Source organism: Pleurodeles waltl, chromosome 2_2 (genome assembly GCF_031143425.1).
Source record: "Pleurodeles waltl isolate 20211129_DDA chromosome 2_2, aPleWal1.hap1.20221129, whole genome shotgun sequence".
NCBI lineage: Eukaryota > Metazoa > Chordata > Amphibia > Caudata > Salamandridae > Pleurodeles > Pleurodeles waltl.
In genome coordinates this window covers 846,280,658-846,307,430 of record NC_090439.1, presented here as the reverse complement: position 1 = coordinate 846,307,430, position 26,773 = coordinate 846,280,658, and the positions used below count along the sequence as shown (strand labels likewise).

At 44.7% G+C, this 26,773-nt stretch overlaps 1 protein-coding gene across 1 annotated transcript in view; it reads right to left on the bottom strand.

The window, feature by feature from the left end:
- Positions 1-26,773, bottom strand: part of CIBAR1 (CBY1 interacting BAR domain containing 1) — a 306,725-nt gene that overhangs the window by 147,581 nt on the left and 132,371 nt on the right. The window contains exon 6 of the mRNA XM_069220467.1: positions 23,586-23,690. Coding sequence (XP_069076568.1) covers positions 23,586-23,690 — 105 coding nt within the window. The remainder of the gene's footprint in view (positions 1-23,585; positions 23,691-26,773) is intronic.

The window sequence follows — 26,773 nt, the reverse complement described above, 5'->3', positions numbered from 1 at the left end:
GTCGTATGTGTGTACGTCAGAATACTCATATGGTGTCACTGCAAATGTGTGTCTGTGCTTAGACATGAAGTGTAGCAAAGGAGACTGAGAGATAAGTGTGCAAGTGATTGTGCTTATCATCCTCAGGGTGACTTGTGTTTTGCCAGTGTATAATCTGGAGTTCTACATAATCCACCCCTTTCCTAGTGATGGCAAGATGTTCTTTCTTCTCAATGCTTTCTAAAAATTCATATAGTCTTAAATGATTCTTGTCATTGTGGGGAGAGAATTTTAATGCTTGTACTGAGAAGGAAGTCTGACAAATGCATTTATTCTCATGGGGAACAGTCACCTGGGGAGTGAGGTCTCATCTGTGAAAACCACTGATTTACTTGGCTAAAGGATGAATCTTTACATGGATGACCCTGTTAGTGACACTGGCCCTCATTATAACATTGGCGGTCGAGTTCTGCCACACTGGCAGTAACACCGCCGACAGCGTGGCGGTGCTGGACCACAAGATTATGACCATGGCGGTGAACTAGCTGCAAAGCAGCCAGTTCTCCGCCTGTACTGCCAGGGCAGTCTGACTGCAGGGGCGAAGGTGGACCACCTTCACCCCGAAGGTCCACCATAGACTGCTGATGGTATTTGGAGCCTCCTTTCTGCCAGGGATTCCCTGGAGGCAACACCACCAGGAAATCCCTGGCGGAGAAGATACTGGCAACAGGAATTTACATTCCTGTCGCCAGTATGCGACTCCCCCTAGCTACCCCCCCACACAGCCACGGTCCCCCCTAAGTCCCTAGAGACCCCCCCACTTCCACCCCATCCAAGCATGCACGCACCACACACACACACACTCACACACACACACTCACACTCACGCATTCAAGCACTCATACAGACACACAGTCACACTCATACACTTGCACACACCCCCACCACCCCACATCCATTCACACCCTCACACAGACACTCACAATCACACACATACACAAACACCACCCCCTTCCAATCACACAAATGCACACACACCACTCATCACCCCCACCCCTTATCGGAAGGGCACTTACATTTTCACAGTGGTCATCCACGAGGGGGCGGGATACTTGGGACCTGCTCCACTGCCAGCGCCCATTCACCACAACACCGCCACGCCTATTACCAACTCATGATAGGCGTGGCAGTGTTGTGATGAAGTGCTGGTGCAAGCGGAGCAGCTTCCACTGCACCACCGACCCAAAGTATGGCTACTGGCGGCTCTCCGCCCAAATGCTGGGCGGAGAGCCACCAGCAGTCATAATATGGCAGTCGGATGACCGCCATCCCTGGCGGTCTTGTGGCTGGCGGGACTTCGGCGGTCTAGGGTATAGACCGCTGAAGTCATAATGAGGGACATAGATTCTTGATCGCTGAGCAATGGGAAGCCTGTGGAGTGCTTGAAGGCCGGTGAGATGTGATCAAGTAGACTGACATGTTGGAGGTGCTTTGCTGCAATGTTTTGGATTCTTTGTAGAATTCAGAACAGACCAAGTAAAACTAGCAAGTAAGGATTTTAGGCCTTAACAAAACACACAAGATAGTAGTTTATAACTTTTGTGGGGCATCCAGATGTAGGAACATGGGCCAGAGAGTGTGCATTTTGTACAAAGTGTTGTTGTGACTTGATGCACTAGGAGAACCAAAAATAACCTAGAATCCATAATAAGGCCCAAGTTTTCCCTTTCTGTCGACTTCTCTGGTGGTACATCAGGTTTCTGGGACCAATGTCATATGCTTCTAATCTTGCAATGCTAGGACCTCTGCTTTTCATGGACTAAGCATAAAATGGTGGTTGAAGGCTCTGAGGCAGCAGGTCGTTGGTGTGGTTACAGCACATCTGATTAAATGTTTTTTTTTCATAAACTCTTTATTGAATATTTCACGTACAATGAAACAATATCGCACCTTACAATCACGACATATGGCAGTAAGTGTATCTACAGTGTAAGTTCATATCTCAACCTCTCATCTCACAGGCAAGAAGGATAGAGTTATCATGTCCAGAGCACAGTTCAATTCTGTCCACCCTCCCCCCATAATTGTTGGTATCTTTTGTGTTTCCCATAGCCCCATGCATCTCCCCTAAGTTATCCATCGCCCAAGGCATGCCTGGGCATGGCTCGAAATGTACTCCTCGCGCCTCCACCCATCCTTTCAATAATTATGTAATGCTTCCTGGGGCATCCCCATTCCCTATATATGGGTTGTTCCAAATCCATGCCCTTGGCCCAACCTTCCACCGAGGGGGTGGCCACCACCTTCCAGGCCCTCACAATATCCTTTTGATCAACGATAAGGCCTAACCACAAGAGTGCCCTTTGGTGTCACGTGCCACCAAGTTCCTTTGTGATATGTAGGAGCACTAGTTTAGGGTCTCTTAGGGCACTCCAGCTCACTACCCCCTCTAGCCTCTCCAAGACTCCCCCCGCAGAAAAGATAGAGGGGCCAAAATGTGCGAGTCAAATTTATAGGAGCAGTCCCACAATGCAAACACTCACTACCCGGAAGAAGACCCATGTGATGCAGTCGAGCCCTAGTACAGTATGTGTGGTGGAGCAATTTTAACTGAATATGCCTGAATTGCGTGGCTATAATTGCCTCCCTGTGTGCCTCTAATCGTCATTCTCAAGCTCTCCTAATTCCGTTTCAGAAGCCCTGCGTACTGCCTCCATTGGGTCCGGCAAATTCCGTAACAGCATTTTGTATGTCTGAGATAGTTTATGCTCTCTCATGATCGTCAAAAAGTGTTTAGCCTCAAATGACAAAAACTCCAGAGTTCCTGAAGCTGCCCACAGTGTTGGTGCCAGAGCATGCCAAAGTTGCAAGTAGCGAAAAAACTGTGTGCGGTGGAGGGCATACTCCTTCTGCAGCTCCTGAAAGGATTTCAGTATCCCCCTATTCAGAACATTCCCCAGAGTCGAAATTCCAATACTGCCCCATGCTGCAAAGCCCTGTAGGGCCACAAGCCTTGGAAGGCAGGTTCCTCACCAAAGTGGCGTTCAAGCGTCAACCTGTCCACCTAGCCAGTGGCTTTCTGAGCCACATCCACACATCGAGCACCACTCAGGTTGCCGGGGGCATACCACCATACAGTAAATGTGACAGGCCCTGCAATCCACAGCCCTCCCATCAAGGGCCTATGTAAGATCTGTGAACACCTCAAACCATCAATCTCTTATAATAATAAGGTGTCTGGCCAGGTTGTAGAAGCAAATGTCTGGTGAACAAATGCCCCCTGGGTCAACAGCACTTCTCCAGGAAGATACACAGAGCTCTGCTTCCCCAAAGTACTGCCCACAGTTGTGTGTTTATTCTCTTAAAGCATGCCTTAGCAACTGGAAAGGAATGGTTTTGTAGCCGATACAGAAGTTATGGTAGTGCAACCATCTTAAAGATGGCTGACCGACCCAGCAGGGACATGGGAAGAGCCGTCCAAAACTTAGTGTCCCTCGCCAACCGCTCCAACTGCACTGCCAAGTTCCTCCCAAAAGAGCATTGTGCATCTACCATGACAAACACCCCCAGGGTATCGAAATCCCTCTGGTTGTATCGACAATCCGGATGCCCATGTCAGAGTCATCGGGCAGAAAGCTATTGGGTAGATCACCAACTTCGGGGGTTGATACGGAGCCCTGAGTACGTAACAAACTGCACTAATATTTGCAACCCCCGAGGTCCAGTCAATTCTGGGTTCCCCAAGTATGCAAGTGCATCATCCACATATACGATATCCTGTCACTCACCATATCCTACCATTGTAAGCCCCAAAACAGGACATACATGCGCACCAAGACAGCCAAAGGTTCGATCACCACCACGGATAACAATGGGGACAAGGGCAAGCCCTGACGGGTGCCCCTCAACACCCTGAGCCAGGTTACGCTATGGGCCTCACATATATGCTCCTATTCTCAGCCCATCTAAAAGTTCTATTTCAAGGCCAATCATTCTTCTTTGACACCCCAGAAACTGTCTGGAGCTGGATAGAGGAACAACCTGCACTACCATTATCCTCCCAACACTCCATGCAAGGCAATAGTAACAATGAGGCGTACCCTGGCTAGAAGGTCTGCGTATAAGAGTATAAATGTGTATAAATAGCTGAAAAACCTGGGGCCACACCCAATCCGTTCAAGCAGGGCAAACATATATGCCCAGTGACGAAGTCAAAAGCTTTTTGGAAGTCTACTGACAGTAAGACCCTGTGCTCTTCCACTGATTCACTTGTGGCTATCGTGTTATGCATGTGTTGTAGGTTGCGCCTGTTAGCCCATCTCTGCATGAACCTAGACTGGTCCAGCTGGACCAGGCACTGCATGACAGTTCCTAAGTGATTAGCCAGCATCTTAGCCCATGCCTTCACCTCGGTGTTCAATAAAGAGATGAGTTGAAAATTCTCACAGAGTGCCCTCCGTGTATGGCGTGGGCGGGTCCACAATGTCTGCCGTTATGAGATTTGGGGGCAACTTGCGATTCCTCAACACCTCCCTGAACATTTCCAGCACCGTCTGACCTTTCTGTAGCCATACCAGATGCCAATACCCGGGTGGGAATCCATTCGGTCCCGGTGCTTTGCTTCACCGTAGTTAAGCCAAGGCGTTTCTCAATTCGTCAACAGTAATTTCTGCCTCCAGAGATGCCCTGTCCTCCTCCGACAGGCTATGGACCGGTAGGTATTGCACAATTTGAGGTAGGTCTGCACATGGGCTCGACGCATCAGTCCAATACAAGTCCTGATAGCTAAGGATTTTACCTCACATAATGCTCCTGAAGAGGACACTGAGCCTCGGTTATCTACAAAGAACAGTTCACTTTGCTTCTGACATATTGCTTTAAAGTCAGCTTGTATGAAGTACCACCCAGGCAGTCTCCACCTGGCCCTCTTCTTTCTTGTGCCCCACGACAGTCAAGTCCACCGGTGAATGGACGAACAGACCTTGTGCTAGATGTTTAACCTCCAGCATTCTATGACTCTCTCCTGCAGACATTGAGAAGTTTTCTATTCTAGGAAAGGTCCTGTGGGCCCTAGAGTAGAAAGTGTATCCCTGCTCAGTTGGGTGGTGTATTCTCCAAAAGTCTACCAGATCTAAATTGCCTATAAAGGTTGCCAAGGGTGTGGGCCCTCACCCCCACCCCAACCTTGGAGTGATCCATGCCTACATCACACACCGTTAAAATCCCCCCCCTCCCACCAAATTCATGGGGCCTCCAGTAACTCTTAACAACTCCCCCAGTGTTGCCAGAAATCCCAATGTGAGTGGTGGAGCATAGACACTCACTATCGATAAAGGCCTAGGACTGCGACGTAATGTTCCCGATTGTCCTGCCACACTTTGGAGATCACCAATGATGTGTGTTTCCTGATCAGAATAGCTATGCCCCTGGAGCCCTTATGGAAGCCTGTATGATAAGCCTAGGAGTACCCCTTACATGCCAGGAATATACAGTTATTACCCATCAAGTGGGTTTCTTGAAGTAGAACAATATCTGCCTCTGTTCTCAGTGGGGACCTGAGGACCATTCCCCATTTAAATGTATCTAGGGGTCCACTCACATTCCACAAGAGTACCCTAAGGGTAGCTGGCGTGATGGAGGTTGAGCTGTCATTCACCAACAAAATGGTATCCGCCATCAGAAGATATGTCTAGACATTGTGCCTGCTGCCATTGATTAGGAGCTGTGTGTCTGGGAGCAGTCCCCGAACTGACCTGTAACGAAAAAAACACCCTACCAACAGCCCGCCCTTCCCCCTTCCCCTAACTCCCTCCCCATACTTCCCCAACCAGAAATACCTGTTGTGGTGCCTCTACGGACCTAGTCAACTGGGCTAAACTGTGATAAACAACACCCCTGTCACAAAACCCCCATCCCCTAACAACATTCAGCCCCAACATGGTGAAGAACAAAGCAATCATTACAGTCTTACAATGACCCCGCACCCTTTAATACTGAGCCCAAGTAAATCCTCCTTTCCACATTCAGTCCTCCTGTTGCCCCACCGGCAGCAGTGCCCGCTCCTGCACCATAATGCCTGTGCCGGATTCAGGACTTGCCGTTGAGGTGGCCACATCTTTTTTACCCTCTCCAACAGGCCGTATTCCAGTGAACGTGCCGTCCTCCCCCTCTTCTGTGGTCAATGGCGCAGTGCTGTTTGCCATTCTCTCTGTGCCTCATTGTTGCTATTGCCTTGCACAGAGTGTTGAGAGGATAGTGGTCATGGTGGTCGTTCCTCTATCCAGCTCAATTCAGTTTATGATAAGTCAAAGAAGAATGATTGGCCTTGAAATAGAACTTTTAGCTGGGCTGAGAATAGGAGAATATATGTGAGGCACATAGCCCTCAACTTAGTTCATATAGTCTTGAGAGATCGCCACTGGAGTGGACTGGTATATTACCGGCCCTGCTTTCCTCGCAGCCCTGAGGACTGTATCCCTGTCAGCATAGTTGAGTAGTCTTACAATAAATGGTCTTGGTGAAGCACCCTCTGGCAGCCTGGCCACGAAAGCTCCATGTGCTCACTTCACAGTGAAACATGTTGAGACATTGTCGTTAGGAACCCAGCTCTTCAGCCAGTCACGCATGAATTTTGTAGGGGTACTGCCTTCTGCTCCTTCAGGGATGTCCACCACTCTCAAGTTGCTGTGTTTGGACCGTCCCTCTGCATCTTCAACCCTGGTCACAAGTTGACTCACCAACCGTTGTAATTTCACCAAGCGGTCCTCATGCGATTTGACTGTGTCCTCCATTTCTGAAAGAAGATCCTCCACCTCTGTGACTCCAGGTTAAATGATTTTATGAGGTCTGTAAGTCAGCAGAGTAAAATAATTGAAAGGGAGAGATAAGATGTTCAAGTCATGTCTGTGTTTATTCTTAAAGGTGAGCACATGCATAGGGGAAGCATGAGGGAGGAAGGAAGATATCCAGCCAATGGTACTTACCTAGACACCTGTTTCTTCTAGGTTCTCTATGATGCACTGTGTAGAACATGAAAAAAAAAGTCCAGTAGCAGAAATGCAGTGATTCAATTACAATCCTTGGAAGTAGACCAAGATTGGAATCAGAACGGATTCAATGCCACTGCAAAAAGCATTTGTTGTTCTGAAAGTAAGTCATACCTTATAGGAATTCACAGATCTGAGCAAAGGCTGTCTTTTAAATACATTTTCCTAGAAAGGGGGCGTTTGAGATTGGCATACAGCTGGCCAAGTCTTCTGGATCTATTGGCTTCTTGATGTCTTACGTAGGACATCCTGAGGACTCAGGGGAAGGGGGTCTGATGAAAGGGAGTTATTAGTGATGGTCAGACATGCAGCTACTGTTGAGAGTAACCTGTTTCAATACATTTGTGGTGAGAGGGGTCTGATAATGAATTTACAGGTCACCTAAATCTTCCGCAGATTGTAGACATTAGCGGCGGAGAGGTATTTCAAGGAGGTAAGGGTCCATGTGCCGGTAGGTTGGAATAGTCCTCTTGATATCAGCCTCTGTATGCTGGGTGCCAGCCTTCCTGTTGATTAGGTTTAGATCCTGCATTTTCACCTCAGCCACAAGGTGTTTCGAGGTATTATTACAGAATATTTGAAATAGGGGAATCTTTGCAGTGGTGCCCACAGGATTGCTTAATTTGGTTAGGTTTTTGAGATCCTTGTTGAATATTTGGGGGTTGTTTATTTCACTTGCAAAAATGGCCCTTTGTTAACAATAAAACACACCTCCTAATGTTTCAAAGCAGCTTAGAGTCACAGTGACAGGCATCACAGCTGTTGGTGATACTGCATGCTCTTAGTCTCCCAATGACAGTCAAGGAGGTGACACCACAGGATGTTGACCACAAAAATGACTAACTGCAAGGCAAAAGACACAAAGAGCACTGGATAAGCTCTGTATTTTCTGACCTGGGGCAGTACTGGATCACTACATCAGCTGTGAGAAAGCATTGTTAATGAATAGTTTTATAAAAGTTAATTTTGAAATCTATAGTTGTAGGAGCATTACATCATAACAAATTTCATAAATAATGCAATTTTTACCCCAAACTAGTTGTATGTATTATTTAGAAATGTGATTGCATGTCTAATTATTTAAATAGCAATAACGTGTTTTGCCTATTTCTAAGCAGCCCCATTTTGTCAGATAGGGCAATCTGTTTACATGGGAACTGAGCAATTTGCCTAGGATAAAATTAAGTACTGAAGTGGCTAGAGACTAAGTAGTAAAGTAGCTAAAGTAGGCATTAGAACCCCAGTTTTCTGGATGACAAACTGCCAGTTTAAGGACGAGACAATATCAGCTGTCAAAACATTCACCAATACTGTGGTGAAATGTATATTAACTGGAAACTCTTCCCTCTGAGACTGTCAAGGACAGTGTCCTAACATCCAGCATTCTATTGATACTGGATGCAGAGCTTATGTTGCTTGGAATTTAAAGTCACTACATCCTCAGTGTTATAAGGAATAAAATATATTGATTAAGTGCCTGCAGACTGCCCACAGAGACAGAGACTGAACTTCACATTTGAGAGGTTTATTAACAGGTCAGCAGCTATATAGTAGTCATCTTGAAAATGGATGTAAAAAAATAAATTAGATTTAGCTAGGCAACAGTCCTGTGCAATTGTATGCAATAATGTAGAATACTATAACAAGGAATCTTTTTTGACAGACAGCTAGTAATGTTTCACCAGGTAAGGAGCAATGAGACCCAATAATTGTACCGTTGATGGGGAGCGAGGCTACAGTACTTGGGTCTGTCTTTAATAGATCAACAATGCATCTGTCACAGGAACACCTTGCAGCAACATTATAGAAATGTATAAGAAACATAAAACAGAGATAGCCCATTCTATTATGGTCTACAGCAAGTGGTTTACCTCAGACAAGGGAAATACAGAAACAAAGAGTGACAACAGCAGAGCTGAGGTTTTGATCTCTAGTCATCAGTTAACTACTGAATTTCCCTTTCTCAAGTCATCACCCAACATAAAAATCTGAGCTGGTCCCTGGCCTCAACCGCTCTCCCAACTGCGTCTCTCACCTGCATAAACCCTCTACCGTAGCAGAAATCTTCTGTTCATTTAGAGAAATGTACTCTTCTGCACAATGAGGATGGAAAATACCCTTCTCTCCTTTGTAGTGTTGCTACTGTCATCCACATATACAGTCTCCCAGTTATTGTGTTTGTGAGCACATGCATAGGGGAAGCATGACATGATCATAGCTATCTCCTAGCCAATGATGCTGCTGTGACAAATCTACAAGATTTAACCACATGGTTAAACAACATTTCCCCCACCAATGAATAACTCTGAGTACTAATAACAGGAACCACTTGCAGGTTTCATTTTACAAAGAGAAACACAAATAATATTTTTTAATGAGCCTGAAATGTGTACACCTGTAATGATATGTGAGTTTTGAACACTGACTCCATGTTGCACTTGGCCTAGCAGTACATAGTCACATCAGTGACCACCAGCTTCAGCATGCCTATTGACTTTATCCTAGCCTTAGCTTCATTGCCACGTTAAAGGCTGCAAGTGATTTTCCACATTGTACAATGTGCTCTGTCTTGTTTTCATTCACCAAGGGCTTTGGCTGATAAGAATGTACTATTAGACGGCAGGGAACGGCCTTGCTTTGACTTGACGTCTAGGAATTGTGGCCACATCCCAACATGTTATTTTCAAAGCTGGCCTAAAGTAAACAGCATTTTTGAATAAAACTTCTGCAGGGAGAGGGATGTCTGGTAATTTCCTCTCTTGCTTGTTTAAAGTATAAGAGGCCCAGATCAGATGGACCGGGGACAGAGCAGGTCCCAGGGGCATTCAGGACACTGAAGTGTGTCATCCTTCCTGTGAGGAGGATTGATCTCTCTCTCTCTCTCCTAGATCGATTCTGGGATCTGGCGATCTTATGCTGATAGGAGGGAGATGAAAGAGTTGGCCCTTGCCTCATGGTGATGCATTCTTTTCAATTAATTTTTTGCTTTGCATTATAATATAGATACATACATTTGCTGTGTATATTGCAGTGGAGAATCATTCATGTATGTTTTTCATTTTATTGCTGTGACGATTTTTAAACGTGTCCTTTCACCATGCAAATCTCCTTTTAGGAACCTTGCGTAGTGAAATAATAAATGCCTTCTTTGGACTAAGAAGCGCACTCCAGAGATTTTTGTCAGTGCATTAGTATTTCAGCTCAGTCATTAGTGAAAAGCAAAACAACACCTCTACTAAAAAATATTCTAATCACATTATTGAAGTATTATACGTTGAGTGATCCGCAGTGCTTAGTTTGTAGAAAAGGAGTAACTGCAAAGATCTAAAGTTTTTATGCTTCCTATGTACTTATCTCACGTTTGCATGTTAGTTTTTCAATCGCCGTTTTCTTTGTTTTTGTATTGTTCTTTTGCTTCTGCTCTGTGCTTTCTCTGGATCAAAGTATGATGATCTAAAATAATTCCCGGTCCCCCAAAAAATGAGTGTGAGTGCCCACCATCCTCAGTCACCAACACAAATTAGGCACTTGATGAATACTGCTGAATTAATACAAAAATTAGATTTGAAGTAAATTTGAAATTGGGACAAGAACATGAATAAAGTACTTTACTGCAGTCGTTTGTGCATACACACACTAGACGAAGCAATAACAAACATCCATTAATTTAAAAGACTTTGTTATGCCCTTCATATTTATCAAAGTAATGCAGGCATCCCTGGGTTCTGAAAACTGAGGGGGAGCCAGGGATATCTGCCCCAATTCTCAGGCTATCCAGTGACGGACCTGTGCTGCTTCTGGAGATATGTATTGAATCATTAAAAAAGAAGGCCTTGGCTGTGATATAAAATAGATAAGGGCAGCCACAACTGTTGTCACATACTGGAGCTATCTATAAAAGTTCCGCCAGGCATGGCTTTTCTGAAGGAGGGGCTCCTGCGTCTGGAAAATATGAGTGGGTCCAGTCTGTTTTTTTTAGTAATTTGCGTAATTAGTTTTTGCATAATTATGGGAAATTAAGGCTAAATTCAGCAGAAATCCACACGTGATGCAAATCTGTCATTTTGCACTATGTGTTACACAAAATGCATTCTTGTATCAATTTTTGGCGTGAGGACGCATTTAAACATGAACACCACGAACAACAATTGCTCGTGTTCTGTTTTTACCTGTGCGTTCACAGTAAATGTTTACTGCATATTGCTGTGAATTCAGCCATTTGCTGTAAGTTCTTACTGCGCCTGGAGCACAAATACAACACATGGCATTATGGTTTAATTTCAGTCGTTTTGTGTAACGTGAAATGCTGCAAATTGTATCAGAGTAATTTGTATTTCACCCAGCCCTACACCAGCCTAAATTTAGTAACCCAAGCCCACAATCACCCTGATGTTGGCCAATCTACAAAGGGATCAGCTTGAGGAATAATTTAGCTATACACAAAGGAATCTGGTGGATGGGTAAGAGGAAGGGAATTTTATTTTATTTTATTTGAGTTAATTCGGTCTACAAATCTAGGCCATTTAAAATAACAGAGATAACAATCATACATAATAAATAGTGTTTGTTTGGGGAGAAAAAAAAATAAAAATAAAATAATAATAATAACAGTATAAAAACAGTAGTAATCAGGACAGTATTAGAATAAGATCAACAAGACTAGATATTTGATTGTAGATAAAAAGTACAATAAATAAGACATGGGTTAAAATGTTAAGAGAGAAAGGATAAAAACTAGGATATAAAATTCTGTCTAACATACCAATGTGTGCAAGTGTTTCCCCGTAGGACCTGGTCATCATCAATCCTCATATAGGGGGCAACAGGTTCCTGCTAAGAAATTTCTACTGATACTACTAAAAAATAACAGCTGGGACTCCTTCTGTCGACTAATGTCAAGATGGCTCACATGCCCTTTAAAACAATAAGCCTACGCCGGATGTACCAGGCCTCCGCTAAAAATTTGGTAACTGTAATAGCTACCACGGAGGATGTGTCGTATGTACATATTCTGGTAGCGCTTGCTCTATCATGTAATGACATATTTTTGCAGAGGGGAATGATCCACCTCCCTCTGGGACTCTTATACGAAGGGCAAAAAAATAGTATGTGCTCTATTGTTTCTTTACGATTTTGGCAAGAGATACATCTATCATTTGAAATGATGTTAGAGGACCAGTGAGCCGTAAAACCATTGATAGGCAGTGTACCATATCTTAGTTGGAGATATAAAGCACGGGCGTACGGAGGCATGGGAAGGTTCAAGAAATTCTCAGGCCAGGGCTCGTGCTTAAGTTGGAGAAATTCCATTGTTAGCCTGCCCGCCCCTTTTTGATGCAAGGAGTCTTCATTTACTTTCTCCCAATATCTTTTAGTAACAAGTTTCCTTGGATTATCGGGGATTTGCTGCGGATATTTCCAGTAGGAAGGAAAACCTATTTTGACCCAGGCAGATTTCATTTCCTTCAGCCATGGAATTTTCTCCAGTGCCTGAGGGGTGGCTATGAGCTCTCTTATGGCCAGCCTGTATGGTTCGAGTTCAACAGATTTCCATAAACGAATCCAATAGGAAAGAGGCCTTAGGGCTGCAGTGGTTTTAATACTGTTTAAACCTAGGTCTAGCCTTAGAGGGGTCATTGGTGAGCCCATACCTAGGCGGGCGATCTGTCTAAGAAAATGGTTTTCCTTGGTTTGCAGGATATCAAGGTTTTTGTGGGACCCCCAAAGTTCCGCTCCATAAAGGGCCGCTGCTCTGATTTGGACATTGTAAATCTCTGCAAGTATGTTCAAGGGGGGGCTCGGAGCCTTTCTCGATCTACGGACAAGGGCCCCACCTCTCTGGCTTATAATGAGAGCCCCTTTGTCAAGGGCTGCCTTCCATTTGCCTGTGGTCGATAGTCTAAAACCCAAGTAGTCAAACTCTTCTACTTTCTCCAAAGGGATCGAGTTCATTTCTATGCTAGCACGTGATCGTTTCTTGGAGGTACTATATATCATGAGTTTTGTTTTCTTGATGTTTATGTCCAGACCATAATCACTACAAAAAACACAAAATTGGTTGATCAGGTTTTGGATTCCCATTGGGGATTTAGATATCAAAATTGTATCATCTGCATATAGCAGACACGGGATTTTTTTCCCAACCAATTTAGGTGAATCATTTATACAGTTCTCTAAGTAGTGAATGCAATTGTTGATATATAGCAGAAAAAGAGTGGGTGCCAGGACACATCCCTGTCTAACACCTTTTTTAATAGCTACGGGGTCAGTCAGCTCGCCCCCCTGGCCACATCTAATTTGAGCAAAGGTATCTTCATGCAGTTGAGCGATGAGTTTCAGGAGACCAGATGGCACTCCCATGTTAGATAATGTTGACCACAGCAGGTTCCTGGGGATCAAATCGAATGCAGCTCTGAGGTCTATGAAGACCACGTAAAGATTGCCCCTCCCCAGGTCAATGTTCTTCCATTTTATTGACATGAATCTTAGGGCTTGGTCAACTGTACTCACTGCAGGTCTAAAACCTGCTTGTAGGTCAGAGAGAGCTTCGGACTCCATAATCCATTCCTCGAGATGGAACAGAAGATGCTTTGCATAGATTTTCTGGGAGTTATCAAGGAGACTAATCGGACGATAGTTGGCAGGGATGCTCGGATTTCCTTTTTTGAAAATGAGTACTATTTCAGCCCCTTTCCAAGTGGGTGGAACGGGGGCCCCTGCTGCAATAGCATTGCAGATAAGGTTGAGGTATGGTGCCCATATGTCTGGTCTTGATTTGTATAGATCGCCTGGAATCTTATCTGGGCCAGGGGCCTTTCCCCATTTCAGTGAGTCTATTGCTGCTCTTGTTTCGGTTAGAGAGAATGAGATCGAGGTGGTCTCTTGGTTTATTGAGGCATCGGGGGCCCACAGGGATGCTTCAGATGGCCCTTCGTATAGTTGCCCAAAGTGCTCTACCCATGATACTGAGGGGATTGAAGAACCAGGTGCGGCAGGGGAATAGCTACAATCGTCAGTTATTAGTTTCCAGAACCTAGATGTATCATTGGATTTAGCAGTCTCCAAAATAGTAACCCATCTGGCCTCTTCCCAACTTCTGCGTGCCTTAGAACATTCCTTCTTATAAACTTTTCTGGTTGTTCTTAACAGCTCAACATGGCCATCTTTTATTGCTTCCACGAGAGACAGTTGTGCTTCTCTGCAACAATTGTCAAACCAAGGAGCGCAGTGCTTTTTGTTAGGATTATTAAAAAATTTTTTTTTAAAGAGATGCTTTAAAGATTGGAACAGGTCAGTGTGGGCTGCTAAGACTTTGTCACCCTCCCCATTTTCATTTAGCCGGATCATGCACTCCATCTGGGTGGCAAGCAGGTTGTAAATAGGTGCCAGATATTTAGGGGAAGAACTAATAGATTCCCATTTTAGGTTGCGTCTGTTATTAGTTAGAGCCAGGTGGAAGGCATGACTCTTGGAGTAGGGCACATTGAACAAAGGAAAAAGTCCTCTGGTCGATAAAATCAACGGGTCATGATCACTCTCAATTTGCTTTTGGACCCTCATATCGAACATGTGGCTCCACAGTCGGATGTCAAGAAGTATATAATCAATGCGACTGCTGAGCCTTCCGCGCCTAAAGGTAGCTTGCAAATTTACATCCGAGCGCGAGCGACCATTACAGGCTCGGAGGCCATGGGCTAGTGTGATATCGGCCAGTAAGCGCGCAGATTTGTTCAGCCTTGGTTTTTTGTTGGAGACTAGCTGAGGGATGCCCCAATGGGCATCCTCTTCTTTATAAATTCCTTGGACTAGAGGATTAGGTTCAAAAGTGACATTGAAGTCCCCTCCAATCAAAACAAAGAAGGAGGGATTGTTTTTGAGGAGACTGTCCAAAATGGACAGGACATCAAAATCAGCATGGGAGCTCACATTCCTGTTATAGATATTAATTAAAAGTAAAGGTCTCTCTTCAGAAATCATTATTAATAGGACTTGCAAATCACAGCAACCCGTATCTATTTCTTCTATCTTGCACCTAAGAGAAGTGTTGATCCACACAAGCAGCCCTCCCGATGGTCTCCCAGAAGATGACTTGCGTGCTGGAACCCAATAGCTTTTGAAGCCAAGTCTATATTTGGGTTCTAATGCCCACGTTTCTTGGAAGAGACAGATCAGGTGATCATCAATAAGACAGCCCCATCCTGGGCTTTGTAATTTGCTCTCCAACCCTGCTATGTTCCAGCTGAGTACCTTATCGAGATCCTCTGTTTTTATGGACCCTGCTTTATTCTGAGGATATTTCCCACCGGGGGGGAACTGCTAGGAACCATGCTAATTCCCTCAGGTATATTAGGACCAGTGGCTATCTCAATATGTGCCTTGTTAACCTCGCTGGATATAGCCCCAGCTATATATGAATTAGGTAGATTAGACCCCAGAATGTGTAGAACAGTTGCCGGGAACAGAATACATTCCTTGCTAGCTTGACTCGTGATGCTTGTGGGTGATCGATGATTAACAGGATCTGCCAAGGTCAAAGGGGCAACAAAGTTAGAGATGCTGAGGGCAGTGGGATGAATGACCTCAGTCTCACCGTTGCTCAAAGCCACTTCCGAAAAGTCATCTCCTAGTCAGTCTGTCTCAGAAAGAGATGACAAAGGGCATCTAGGGCCAGGTGCAGGGATAGACTGTGTGTGGATAGCCGAGGGAGCCCCGTATAACGTTGGCAGTTGTCTACTCCAAGCTGGCATGGGAGGTGGATAAAACACTTGTAGCCTGCAAAGGGAGGTTTTTTTCAGTTGTAGGATAAGGTCTATTAGCGTTTAAAAAGAGCCGTTGAACAAGGTCAGGAGAATTGAAGTTGATGACTATGCAGTCCCCTGAACCGATCTTCGCTAGGGAGCCCACCCACCCTACCCTTCTCACCATCAGTATTGAGGGTGTCATGGAAAAAGCAAACCCTGCATTCACGTGCAACCAATGGATAACCTTGTTTTTAAGTTCGATAAAAGATTCAGTGGAATGAGGTTTGAGTTCAGGGACATTCGATATAATGAGTGCATAATGACATGATTCTGGAGGCAAATGAAGCACTTTTTGATCAGGGAGGCCCCTGGTCTTGTCACTCTTCTGGTGTTCTGTATGAAGGTACTCCCAAGTGGGGTTGCCAACTCCCAAAATAGTTACTGGATTATTCAATGGGGCGTTTCCTTTTATGAAGGGAACTGAAACCCTGTGGGGCTTATTCATTAAAATACTAGCTGTTTTGACGGTGCTGGGCCAATCTTGATTTAAAGAAGAAAAAGGGATTTTGGCTGTTTGGCCAGTGGATCTGTTAGCAGTGATGAGGTCATGGTTGGCAAGGGGATGGGATTGGATTTCTACGGGTGTAACAGTTTTAGGTGGCTGACTATTAATAAGGCTTTCCAATTTGTCCTCGATTGATTGGAGGCGAGTTAGAATAGGGAGAAATAGTTTTGAAAGCTCATCTTTTATGAGATCCCTGGTGTGCTCATTTGCATGGCACTCATTTGTGTTGTGTAAGGGGATTAATGCCGTATCCTTTTTAGAGGGTTGGGCCATGATAGGGGGGCTCAAAGTCCTAGATCGTTTATTTTTAAGAGCGGGTTCCCTTCGTTTCCTTTTTCCTTTGGTATTGGAATCTGCTAAGGTGAGGGGGCCTTCATTTATAAGACTCTGGGCCGGCAGAATAGGGACAGCGCAGGTGGTGATTACAGTTGTGGTTTCGTCCTGGTTCTCCTGGGAGTTTTTAGAGGGGGAAGGGAAAGGGGAAGTCAGTACAGGCTGAAATTCTATTCGCGGGGAGGGCTGTAGGGCCGAGCTATCATGGACTAGGATGTTGGTTGAAGAAGAGGGGGCAGCTAAGCGTCGCTGCACTAACTCAATTTCTTTTTCAAGTTCCCCAACAGCCTTTTGCAGGAAACCATCTAGGGTTCTGTTAGAGTGCTGCTTTCCTTCCAACCCACCCCCACGTCGACGGCCCATTATTCTTTAAATCAGGGGCCTTTAGTGAGCCCCCGGCTTATGTGGATGTGTAGGCCTTTGAGACCCAGCCACTGGCACTATAGTGTGATTAATAAGCTTCTCAGACCCTACTGTTAGCAAAGCTCAAAGACAGGACCACAGTAAGATGCCCAAAGCGTATATATGAATATATATCGCCAGACCCAACCACTAATCGGGCGCAGACTGGCACAGTGCGGGTAATGAATTATGGGCTCCTGCCCTTGGGAGAGGAAGAATGGTGCCACCTCCTGCCACCCTCCAAAAAACGTGATTCAATAAGCAGTTATATGATGAACCGAAATAGATTCGGCTGAGTACACGGAAAAGTCTGCAAGTATCCGGTTAAGGTTAATAGATTTCCGCGTATTTGATGGGGCCTGGGGCTCTGTGAGAGGACTACCCACGCACCGAGCAGTGGAACTTGAGATCTACTTCAGGCAGCCATAGACAAGTTTGCTGTATGGTCCACGTCTTTGGTTGGATGTCAGGGGGGTGGCCCTGCCCTGCCTCTTCCTGGCAAAGACGGGCAAAGACGGGCGCCGCCAGCGCGCGTCCCGCGCTGCGGGAGCGCGAGAATAGTTTTAAAGGGCTCCTGCCCTTTTGGCACACCTCCCGGCACAGAGCAGCGCGTCCCGCGCTGCGGGAGCGCGAGAATAGTTTTAAAGGGCTCCTGCCCTTTTGGCACACCTCCCGGCACAGAGCAGCGCTTCCCGCGACGGCGGGAGCGCGAAGAAAGTTTTAAAGGGCTCCTGCCCTTTTGGCACACCTCCCGGCACATAGCAGCGCGTCCCGCGCTGCGGGAGCGCGAGAATAGTTTTAAAGGGCTCCTGCCCTTTTGGCACACCTCCCGGCACAGAGCAGCGCGTCCCGCGCTGCGGGAGCGCGACAATAGTTTTAAAGGGCTCCTGCCCTTTTGGCACACCTCCCGGCACAGAGCAGCGCTTCCCGCGACGGCGGGAGCACGAAGAAAGTTTTAAAGGGCTCCTGCCCTTTTGGCACACCTCCCGGCACAGAGCAGCGCTTCCCGCGACGGCGGGAGCGCGAAGAAAGTTTTAGAGGGCTCCTGCCCTTTTGGCACACCTCCCGGCACAGAGCAGCGCTTCCCGCGACGGCGGGAGCGCGAGAATAGTTTTAAAGGGCTCCTGCCCTTTTGGCACACCTCCCGGCACAGAGCAGCGCTTCCCGCGACGGCGGGAGCGCGAAGAAAGTTTTAAAGGGCTCCTGCCCTTTTGGCACACCTCCCGGCACAGAGCAGCGCAGGAAGGGAAAACACATTACATAGTGGCTAAGATTCAAAATGTAGCTAGCATCACCTTTAGCAGTTTTAACTACAACTGAGTAAACTAGTGGTTACTAATTAAGAAACATTGGCTCTATTAGTAGTTTATAAAACAGGGTCTTTTTAACTCTACTCCCCAAGTCTTTTTTTTTTTTTTTTTTAAAGAGAAGCCCTGGCAGCACAAGCTAACTTTCCTGCACCTTCTTTCACAATCCCAGAACCCAGAATTTGCTTCAGCAATAGATGGCCTGACATTTTCAAAGTAGATGAATATGAGAGTAGTATGAAAAAGGATATTTTTTTTAGAAAAGGCAGATAACAACGGTAACAATATGCCCGCTCAATTTTGAGCTGCTTGAAAGAATAACAATAAAGCACAAATACACAAGGGTTTCTTGGCATTCTAAGAATATGGACTTCAAAGTAGGAAGAAACTGCAAAGAAAATAATCAACACACTCTTTACCTGCAAAGGTGAGTCGTCTGCTGTTTTCTGGTCCCAACCCGAGATATTGTGGGGTGGCATTCCAGAATGTTGAGGATGCAACTATGAAAGCCATATCTTCTGCCTGGACTTTGGGCCTGATTTAGATATTGGGGGATGGGTTACTTTGTTAGAACTGTGACCAATATCCCATACGCCGAAATCTAAATCCATTTGAGATAATGGAATTTAGATTTCGGCAGACGGGCTATCCGTCACTGTTGTGATGGAGTAACCCGTCCGCCAAAACCTAAATCAGCCCCTCTGTTTGTTATAGGAATCTAAAGACTCAATGCCTATTGGGAGTGACAAAGCGAAATGGTTCCTGAAAAGATAACATTTTGGCCAGAAAAGAAGGAACAGCCTGATGGAGAATTTTGTGTTTAATGCACAATAGTTTAAAAGCCACACTCCTTAAAACAGAAAGCAAATGAAAAGTGTGAAATGCAGGCCCCGTATGGTCACACCAAGTTAAGCGAAGCAAATTAGTTTTGAAGTAGCATTCTGTACTCTGTAGGCAAGATGGCAGATGTTTGAAGATGCCTATTAAACTATTTTCAGTTTACTGTCATGTGGGTAAAACAGTGGCAGCTTGTGTGTGAAACTAAACTTACCTGAAAGCATATTTATACATATTCTTTCACCTTAGAAGTCTTGGGTATATATATATATATATATATATATATATATATATATATATATATATATATATATATATATAAATATATATATATATATATATATATATATATATATATATATATATATATATATATATATATATATATATTAATGTCCAAGACTTCGAAGGTGAAAAACACGTTTTGACACTGCTTCATCTGGGATAGGGTAAGCTCCCATCCAGATGCACCAGAGCTTCTTTTAACCTATCCATTGAGGCACTGGGATAAAAGCTGAAATATATGGATGGGGCAACTAGAGATCTGACAAATTTTGTGACAGGTTTCCTCATATTCATATATTTTATTGACATGCTCTTTTACATCAACAGACATCTCTGCTTTAGCCCTAATTTGTATACCTTCACTTAAAGGCAAGCATGAACCAACAATTTACACAGGGAGAGCGCTACAGAGGAGTGAGAAAGCCTGCCTTAAAGGATCTCTGTTTCCAGCATGTGTGGGTAGGTTAAGGAAATTAAGTTAATGTACAGACGGTATTATTCTGAGGTTTGAACAAAGATGAGTGCCACTGATTTGGACAGCTGAAGTTGTGCGTTGTAAGGTGATGCTCTTTAGTGGAGCTCTCAAAGGTGAATCCTTTTAGTAAATGGTACAAAAAAACTGCTGCCTAATTTAGGCTTGAGGTTGCTGGGTGTCCCTTGCACATGGCTTTGCACGAGGCTGTGCAAAGGAAGGTGAGGCTAGGGAAATTAGATATGAAATACTGTCACTTAATGCCCAATGTTGGCAAATTGGCAATGTTCATTAAACAGGGCAAGGGTCCGGTTCTCTCTAAAATGGTTTGAGTAGCTTCAATTTGGAACATGGAACCTTTAGAATACATTATCTATTGATCGTGTGCTTTAGTTAAGCATACGAGCTGTTGTAAATTAGAGTATGTGCTACCAACTAAAGAAATTCCATCACGCTGGCCTCCTACCTAATAGAAAGTGATCAACCATGCGCTATGCCAAATGATCTACTATGGGTGGTGGCAGGGGAGATGGTTATGTGACTTTGTGAGTTGTGGTGGAGTTTGCTATGTCAAAGAAATATAGTCTTTCATCATGACTTTGGCAGACTTTTCACAAGTCCGCCAAAGCTCCGGGCGCCATAAGACCGCCAGTGCTGATGGTCTTCCGACCACCACTTTACGAGTACTGCAGGAGTTCTGCCACATTCTGGGCAGCAATCCTCCATTAGTCGTGCTGGTAGTCAGAGGCGCATAGGCGGTTCCACCACGGTTCCCGCCCAGCCAAAGGAACTCCACTAGCCTGGCGGTGTCCTGATGGCGGGTCGCTGCAGGCGGTGGAAGCGCCTGTTCCCTGCCGGACGACCTCCTCGGCCGAAAAGGTAAGTAGGGCGTCCGACAGGGGAGAGGGGTGGGAGGATGGGGGTGTTGTGTGTGAGTGGGTGTTGCCTGTGAGTGTGAATGTGTGTATGGGGGTGTGCATGGGTGGTTGAATGCGTGTATGAATGTTGAAGTGAGTGAATGCATGTATGTCAGTGTTGGTGAATGAGTATGCAGGGTGCGTATGGGTGTCTGTGTGTATGTGTTGAGGAGGCGCTGTTCTGGTGGAGGGGTAGGGATGCTGTACTAGGAGGGGGTGGGGGCACTACTAGAAGGGGAGGTGGGGGTTGCTGTACTAGAAGGGGGTTGGGGGCACTGTACTAAGAGGTGTGTGGGGGAGGGGTACTGTACTAGAAGGGGGCACTGTTCTAGGAGTGGGGTGCTGTTCTGGTGGGGGGTTCTGGCATGGAGGTGGGGTGGAGGAGTATTGAGCTTGCAGTGGGGGTGGGGGAGTTGTCTACCAGTGGCAGGAAGAAATTTCCTGTCACCGGTAGCCTTTCCGCCAAGGTTTTTGTGGCAGTGCTACCACAGCTGAAACCCTGGTGGAAAGTTGACTCCTAATACCGCCGTCAGTCTTCAATGGACCGCCGGATCGGGAATGTTAATCTCCGGCCCAGCGGGTCCAACTGCCCTGGCGGTACAGGTGGGGATGTGGCGGGCTGTCGGAGGCCAACTCGCCACACTCAATGTGTCAGTCTTCACTGCCGGCCCATCTGCGGTTGGACCGCCACCGCAAATCTGGCAGTCAGTAGACCACCAGACTCTTAATGAGGGCCATAATATACTGCAGTACATTCTGACAGTTGTGATATGTAGTCCCAAGAAATAAGTCAAACAAAACTGCATGCCCGTACTGGGCACACATACCAGCATCATGCATGACATTTCCTCATTCTGCTTGGTTTGTAAAAGAAAGAGTGTTGGAGCACAAAGCTCTTCTCAAAATCCATAGAAGATGTAATTAAACATCGGCGTACCAAATTGTACTCTTTAATCCACTACCAGACACTTCCAGCTCCTTTTTCTTGCTCTTGTAGGTTCCTCCATTCTTCCTTTGAGACAGATTTGCCATCATTCTCTTTCTCCATTTCTACGATCTGTGTGATTTCCCTTTCGTGCACTCAGTATATATCTGATGCAGAAAAATAAGTTCTGGTCCCCAAAAATAAGTGCTGGGTCACCAGCCTCTCAAATTAGGCCCTGTCAGGGTATATACTGCCATCCCTAGTCTCCTTCTGAGCAAGGTTTAACTCCTCAGGAGACACACACTTGGGATGAGCATTTGTAGAGAAGGATGCATGAACAAAACAGTTTTTTTTTTGTTTTTTTTAGGGAAGTAGATCATGGAACAGATTTGTGACCAGACTTTGAATGCCACACCACAGCCACCATTGCATAATGACTGACTTGTTGAAATCTCCCAGATCCCCTAGAGCACTCTTGGAATTTGATATGTTAGCGGGAAGACATACAAGACTGCCTCTTTCCGATTCAACATCAGAATGTCTCTTAGCCCCAAAGGCCTCCAACCCACCAGAGAGCCTAGCTGGTTTCTCCTGTTCAGGTGAATGAGGAAATTCGTGGATGAATGTTGTCCAAGCAAGTCATGAAAGACTTGTGTGGAACAACTGCAGAAATGGAGCTGCTGCCCAAACACATTGCCTGGAGCCAGTCTTCAGAAGCATACACCAAAGAAAGAGGCCAACTATTTTGATACTTATTCCTTAAAAGCAGCAGTCGAAAAGAAGGCAACTGAACAATAAACATCTCCCCCAGGAAAGAATAGCAAAATAGCAGTCAGTGTCCAAAACCAAAAAAGCTAGAGCGAGGAGGGGGGCAAATCTCTTACTTTGTCCTTACAGAAAAAATACAGAACGATTGTTAATGCGTGGGTGGGGTGTGGAGCCAATATGCAAAGAAGGTGTCACTTGTGCTGGCTCCCTAAGCAAAAATGTGAAGTGAAAATGATATTTGCGAGAAGCTTTTTTAAGTCCTGCATGTAGTGCAGGCACTTCATAGCAGCTGAGAAGCAGGAGAGAGCCTGCACAGCAACAGGGGAAAGTCTAACTAGTGCGGCACAGAGGCAGATACAGATAGGCCCAGTGACGCTCCATCTGTGAGACTGTCTCAAGATTAACATGAGGTTATCTGTCCTATATATGTCCTTCATGAAAGTCAATCCAGAATAACAGGTCTGAAAAGTTGGGAGAACCTCCAAGTACTAAAGCGCCTGACCAAAACTTGCATAACTAAAAGCATTTCAGCTACGAGTTTCGTCTGCAACATCAGATTGGATAATGGAATTCACTTGTGCATGGACGTTCTCAATCTTTATGGTTAAATATATTTAAGTGTGGTGCAGAATCCAAGGGACATTAAGAAAATGAAATACAGAACTAATAGTTGCAAGAGTTCCAATAACATACCACAAGAAAGGTCAAGCTAAAACAGTCAAATGAAGGCAATTTATGTTTCTACTTTTAGCTATTTTGTCTTTGGTGCAATACTTCACACACGTTCTCTTTATGCTTACTATTTAACAAATACTTAGCTAAACAAAGAAAGTGTGCATATTTCTAACGCTTCAACATGCTTTGCCAAAAGATTGACAAATGGAAAAAAAATTCTATAAACATGAAATGTTATGAAAACCAATATAATCATTAACTGGAGCAAGTTACAAACGGGAGGAGTAGAGGAAAAAATAAACTAAATATAATAGAATGGAAATGTGGGCCTACCTTTATGTCTTTCATTTTTTGTTTTTCAAAATTGTCAATAGTTTCCTCCAGCTGTCGACTTATTCGAGAGGCATCCATAGTAGCTTGCTGTAGTTCACTTTCAGCCTGCCAAAAAGATTAACAGTGTTATCACAAACTCTGCTTCTGCCACTGCCATTTCCTTACACAAAAGAGAATGATTTACTATAGAAAAAAGAGCTGAGGCTAGGCAGTAATGCTTTAAGTCCAGATGGTGAACAGACCTATAGGTAAAACATAATGACAAATTATTAGTTCATTATCTCATGTAAAAGTTTGTTTTATTGACACTGACACTTTGACCCTGGATTAGCAGCAACGGCTCAAATGTTAATGTACTGGTTCAACCACCTGCTTCACCATCTGATCTTTGTTATCCTCAATTGAGATAGCTTGGACGCTGCATTGCAATTTTCATAATTTCTTTATACATTTCTAGTTTTGAATTAAAAAAAGGTTTGTTCAATAGTCCTCTTATGCCAAGGCACGCTCCAAGTGCCAAACTGTGGCACCTGGCACCACACCATGGCAAGAAGGAAACATGCTTATCAGAGCTAGAAATTAAAGTGTTATTATCCAACACACAACAATAAATTATTCTTACTCCTACGTAAAGGTCTCCAATTCTCAAAACATGCAAACAGGATCCTGAGCATCAAAAACCCTTGAGGAAACTTCTCACTGAGAAAAGCCAGGCTTTGGGCTAACATTTTCAAAACAATAAACTTAGCCCCACATGTTCATTAGCATCCATTGAGTAATCCTGGCATATGACATGAAGCTCAGCTTAGTTAGCAGCCTTAAAGATAGGTCCTAGAGAGATATTATCACAAAGCCACAGATATAGTGTTGGAGCATTAAGTACCTTAGATTTAGTACCAATTTTAAATAATAAATGCAAACAATCTACTAACACACCATTTTCAGGGCTTAATTTATGAGAATATAACTGCACAGTGATATAACATGCAGTGCTTCTGGATCATTCTTGACAAATCTTCAGAGTATGAAGTTAAACTTCAACATGGAAACAACACTGTAATAAACTTGAATGTACATTGATGAGCCATTTCACTTTGCCTAAATCAGTTCCTCCATTGCTTGGCAGTACTATCATGTTGTTCCAGTGACAAATGCTTAACCACTTTCCTCTGAACTGATTACCTGTGGTTTGCTTGAGACAAAGCACCTACAAAACCAATGTCAATCAGGGATGGATTCAGATTTTGCCTTCTTCCACTGATGGATGGCTTCATCTGTCTGCCAGTGGGCATGCTAAAATGAAGGAAATCACCTACGTGGAGACTGTAGCCTTGGCACAAGTAGGGGACAAGAGACAATTTTTGGAAGCTGTTACTGACTGCAAAATGTTCAATCTTGTGAATGAATGACTGACTGACACAATTTGTAAGGCACTTATTGGCAGACAGATGAGTTCCATGCTTCATCATTGGACAACTCCTCGTTGAGCCAGACCTGCACTGCCCAACAGGCCCCTCAAGGGGGGTCTTTGCTGGAGGTCTTTTGATGAGACATTTTGATGAAGTGGAGGTGCTGTGTGTGAAGAAAAGAGACCCTGAAAGTTTTAATACATGTGACCTCTTGTTATAAATAAAAAACAAAGAGTGGCTGTGTTGGAGACAATAGTCCGGTACAGCTCACGGGAAAGTGAGAACATCAGTCAACATGTTTCGTGCCATGTAAAGTCCCTGCAGATCTGGGCACTTCGTCAGGACCATGTAACCTAATCTACCAATGATTGGGGTTATAGTAGCGGTAATTGGCAACAATACCTTATCTCCAAAAGTCACCCTCAAAGTGAAGGGTAGACCTTATGATATCAGTAGTATCAGTAAGTAAATGGCCCCTTAGGTGAAGACAGAGACTGCACTAGCTGTGGAGTGCAAGCTAGGAAAGCTGCAACCTATCCCTCTCAGCCACCCTGGAAGATTGCCTTTAGGGAGTGAGGAAGCAATTTTCATTTCTTACTCTATATCACCAAAAAGCTTCGATCCCCGTAACTTACTTTTCAGAAAAATGGCACCCTAACTTTAAGCGGAGGCATAGAGCAGAGGGTGCAAGGGGGTGGCAATGTTGGATCCTGTTAATTATGTACTGTGAGCCCGCTTATAGATGGCCTGATGCACAAAAATCAGCAATCTGGAACCTATACAATGCATGCAGATGTCTGGTAACAGATTCTTGTTGATGAATGCCCAGAATGAGATGTGCAGCAGTATTTTGTACTGTCTGAAGTCTTATCTATTTATCAGGAACACCCAGATACAAGATGTTAACATAGTCAAGCCTGGCCATTTTTAATGCATGGACCACTGTCTTGCAGCTGCTAGAGGGAGATGATCAAGAAAGTTTCTGATGTAACGCAGCAAGGCAAAGTAGATGCCAGCTACTCAGAGAATCTGGGAATGGAGAGAAAGGCTGTTATCAATCCTGACTCCAAGGTACTTGGCTACCACAATTGGTGGGGGAAGATCCTTAGGCCAGCAGGCATTAATCCACTGCTCACTTACTTGCCCAAAAAGGACAATCTCAGTTTAGTTTGTATTGCATTGTAAATGGCATCCTCACAACCAATGCAATGCTTTACCAGACACAAATGAAAGACAGAACCTATGTCTGAAACAGCTGAATCGACCATAAGAGCAGCATGGTAGCATCCACATGAGATGGTAAATCCCTCCTAATACTCAATGTGTTTAGCTAGTATTGCCATATAGATGTTAAACAGTGTAGGGTTGAGCAAAGAGCTTTGCTAGATGACTTGTATGGAGCCAGCCAGATATCCTACTCTCTCTTTTCCAAGTAAGATTTGATCCAATTCCAGGTCAGTCTTGTGATACTGAAGTCCGCCACATGCAGGAGGAGAACTGAGTTGGAGACAGCATTGAGTGCTGTATGTAGATCAAGCAAAATAAGAGCCATTATCTTCGTTCAAGGTCAACCTAATGACCTCAGTTACGTCAAGCAAAGCGGTCTCAGTACTGTGCTTTGGACAGAAGCCTGATTGAGTGTAAAGAAGGGGACTGTTCACCTCCAAACGGATAACTGGGTATTAACCATCTTTTGCAGCATTTTTGCACAGGCCGGAAGGAGAAAGATAGGGTGGAAATTAGACATAACGGTAGGGGCAGCAGACTGTTTTATTCAAC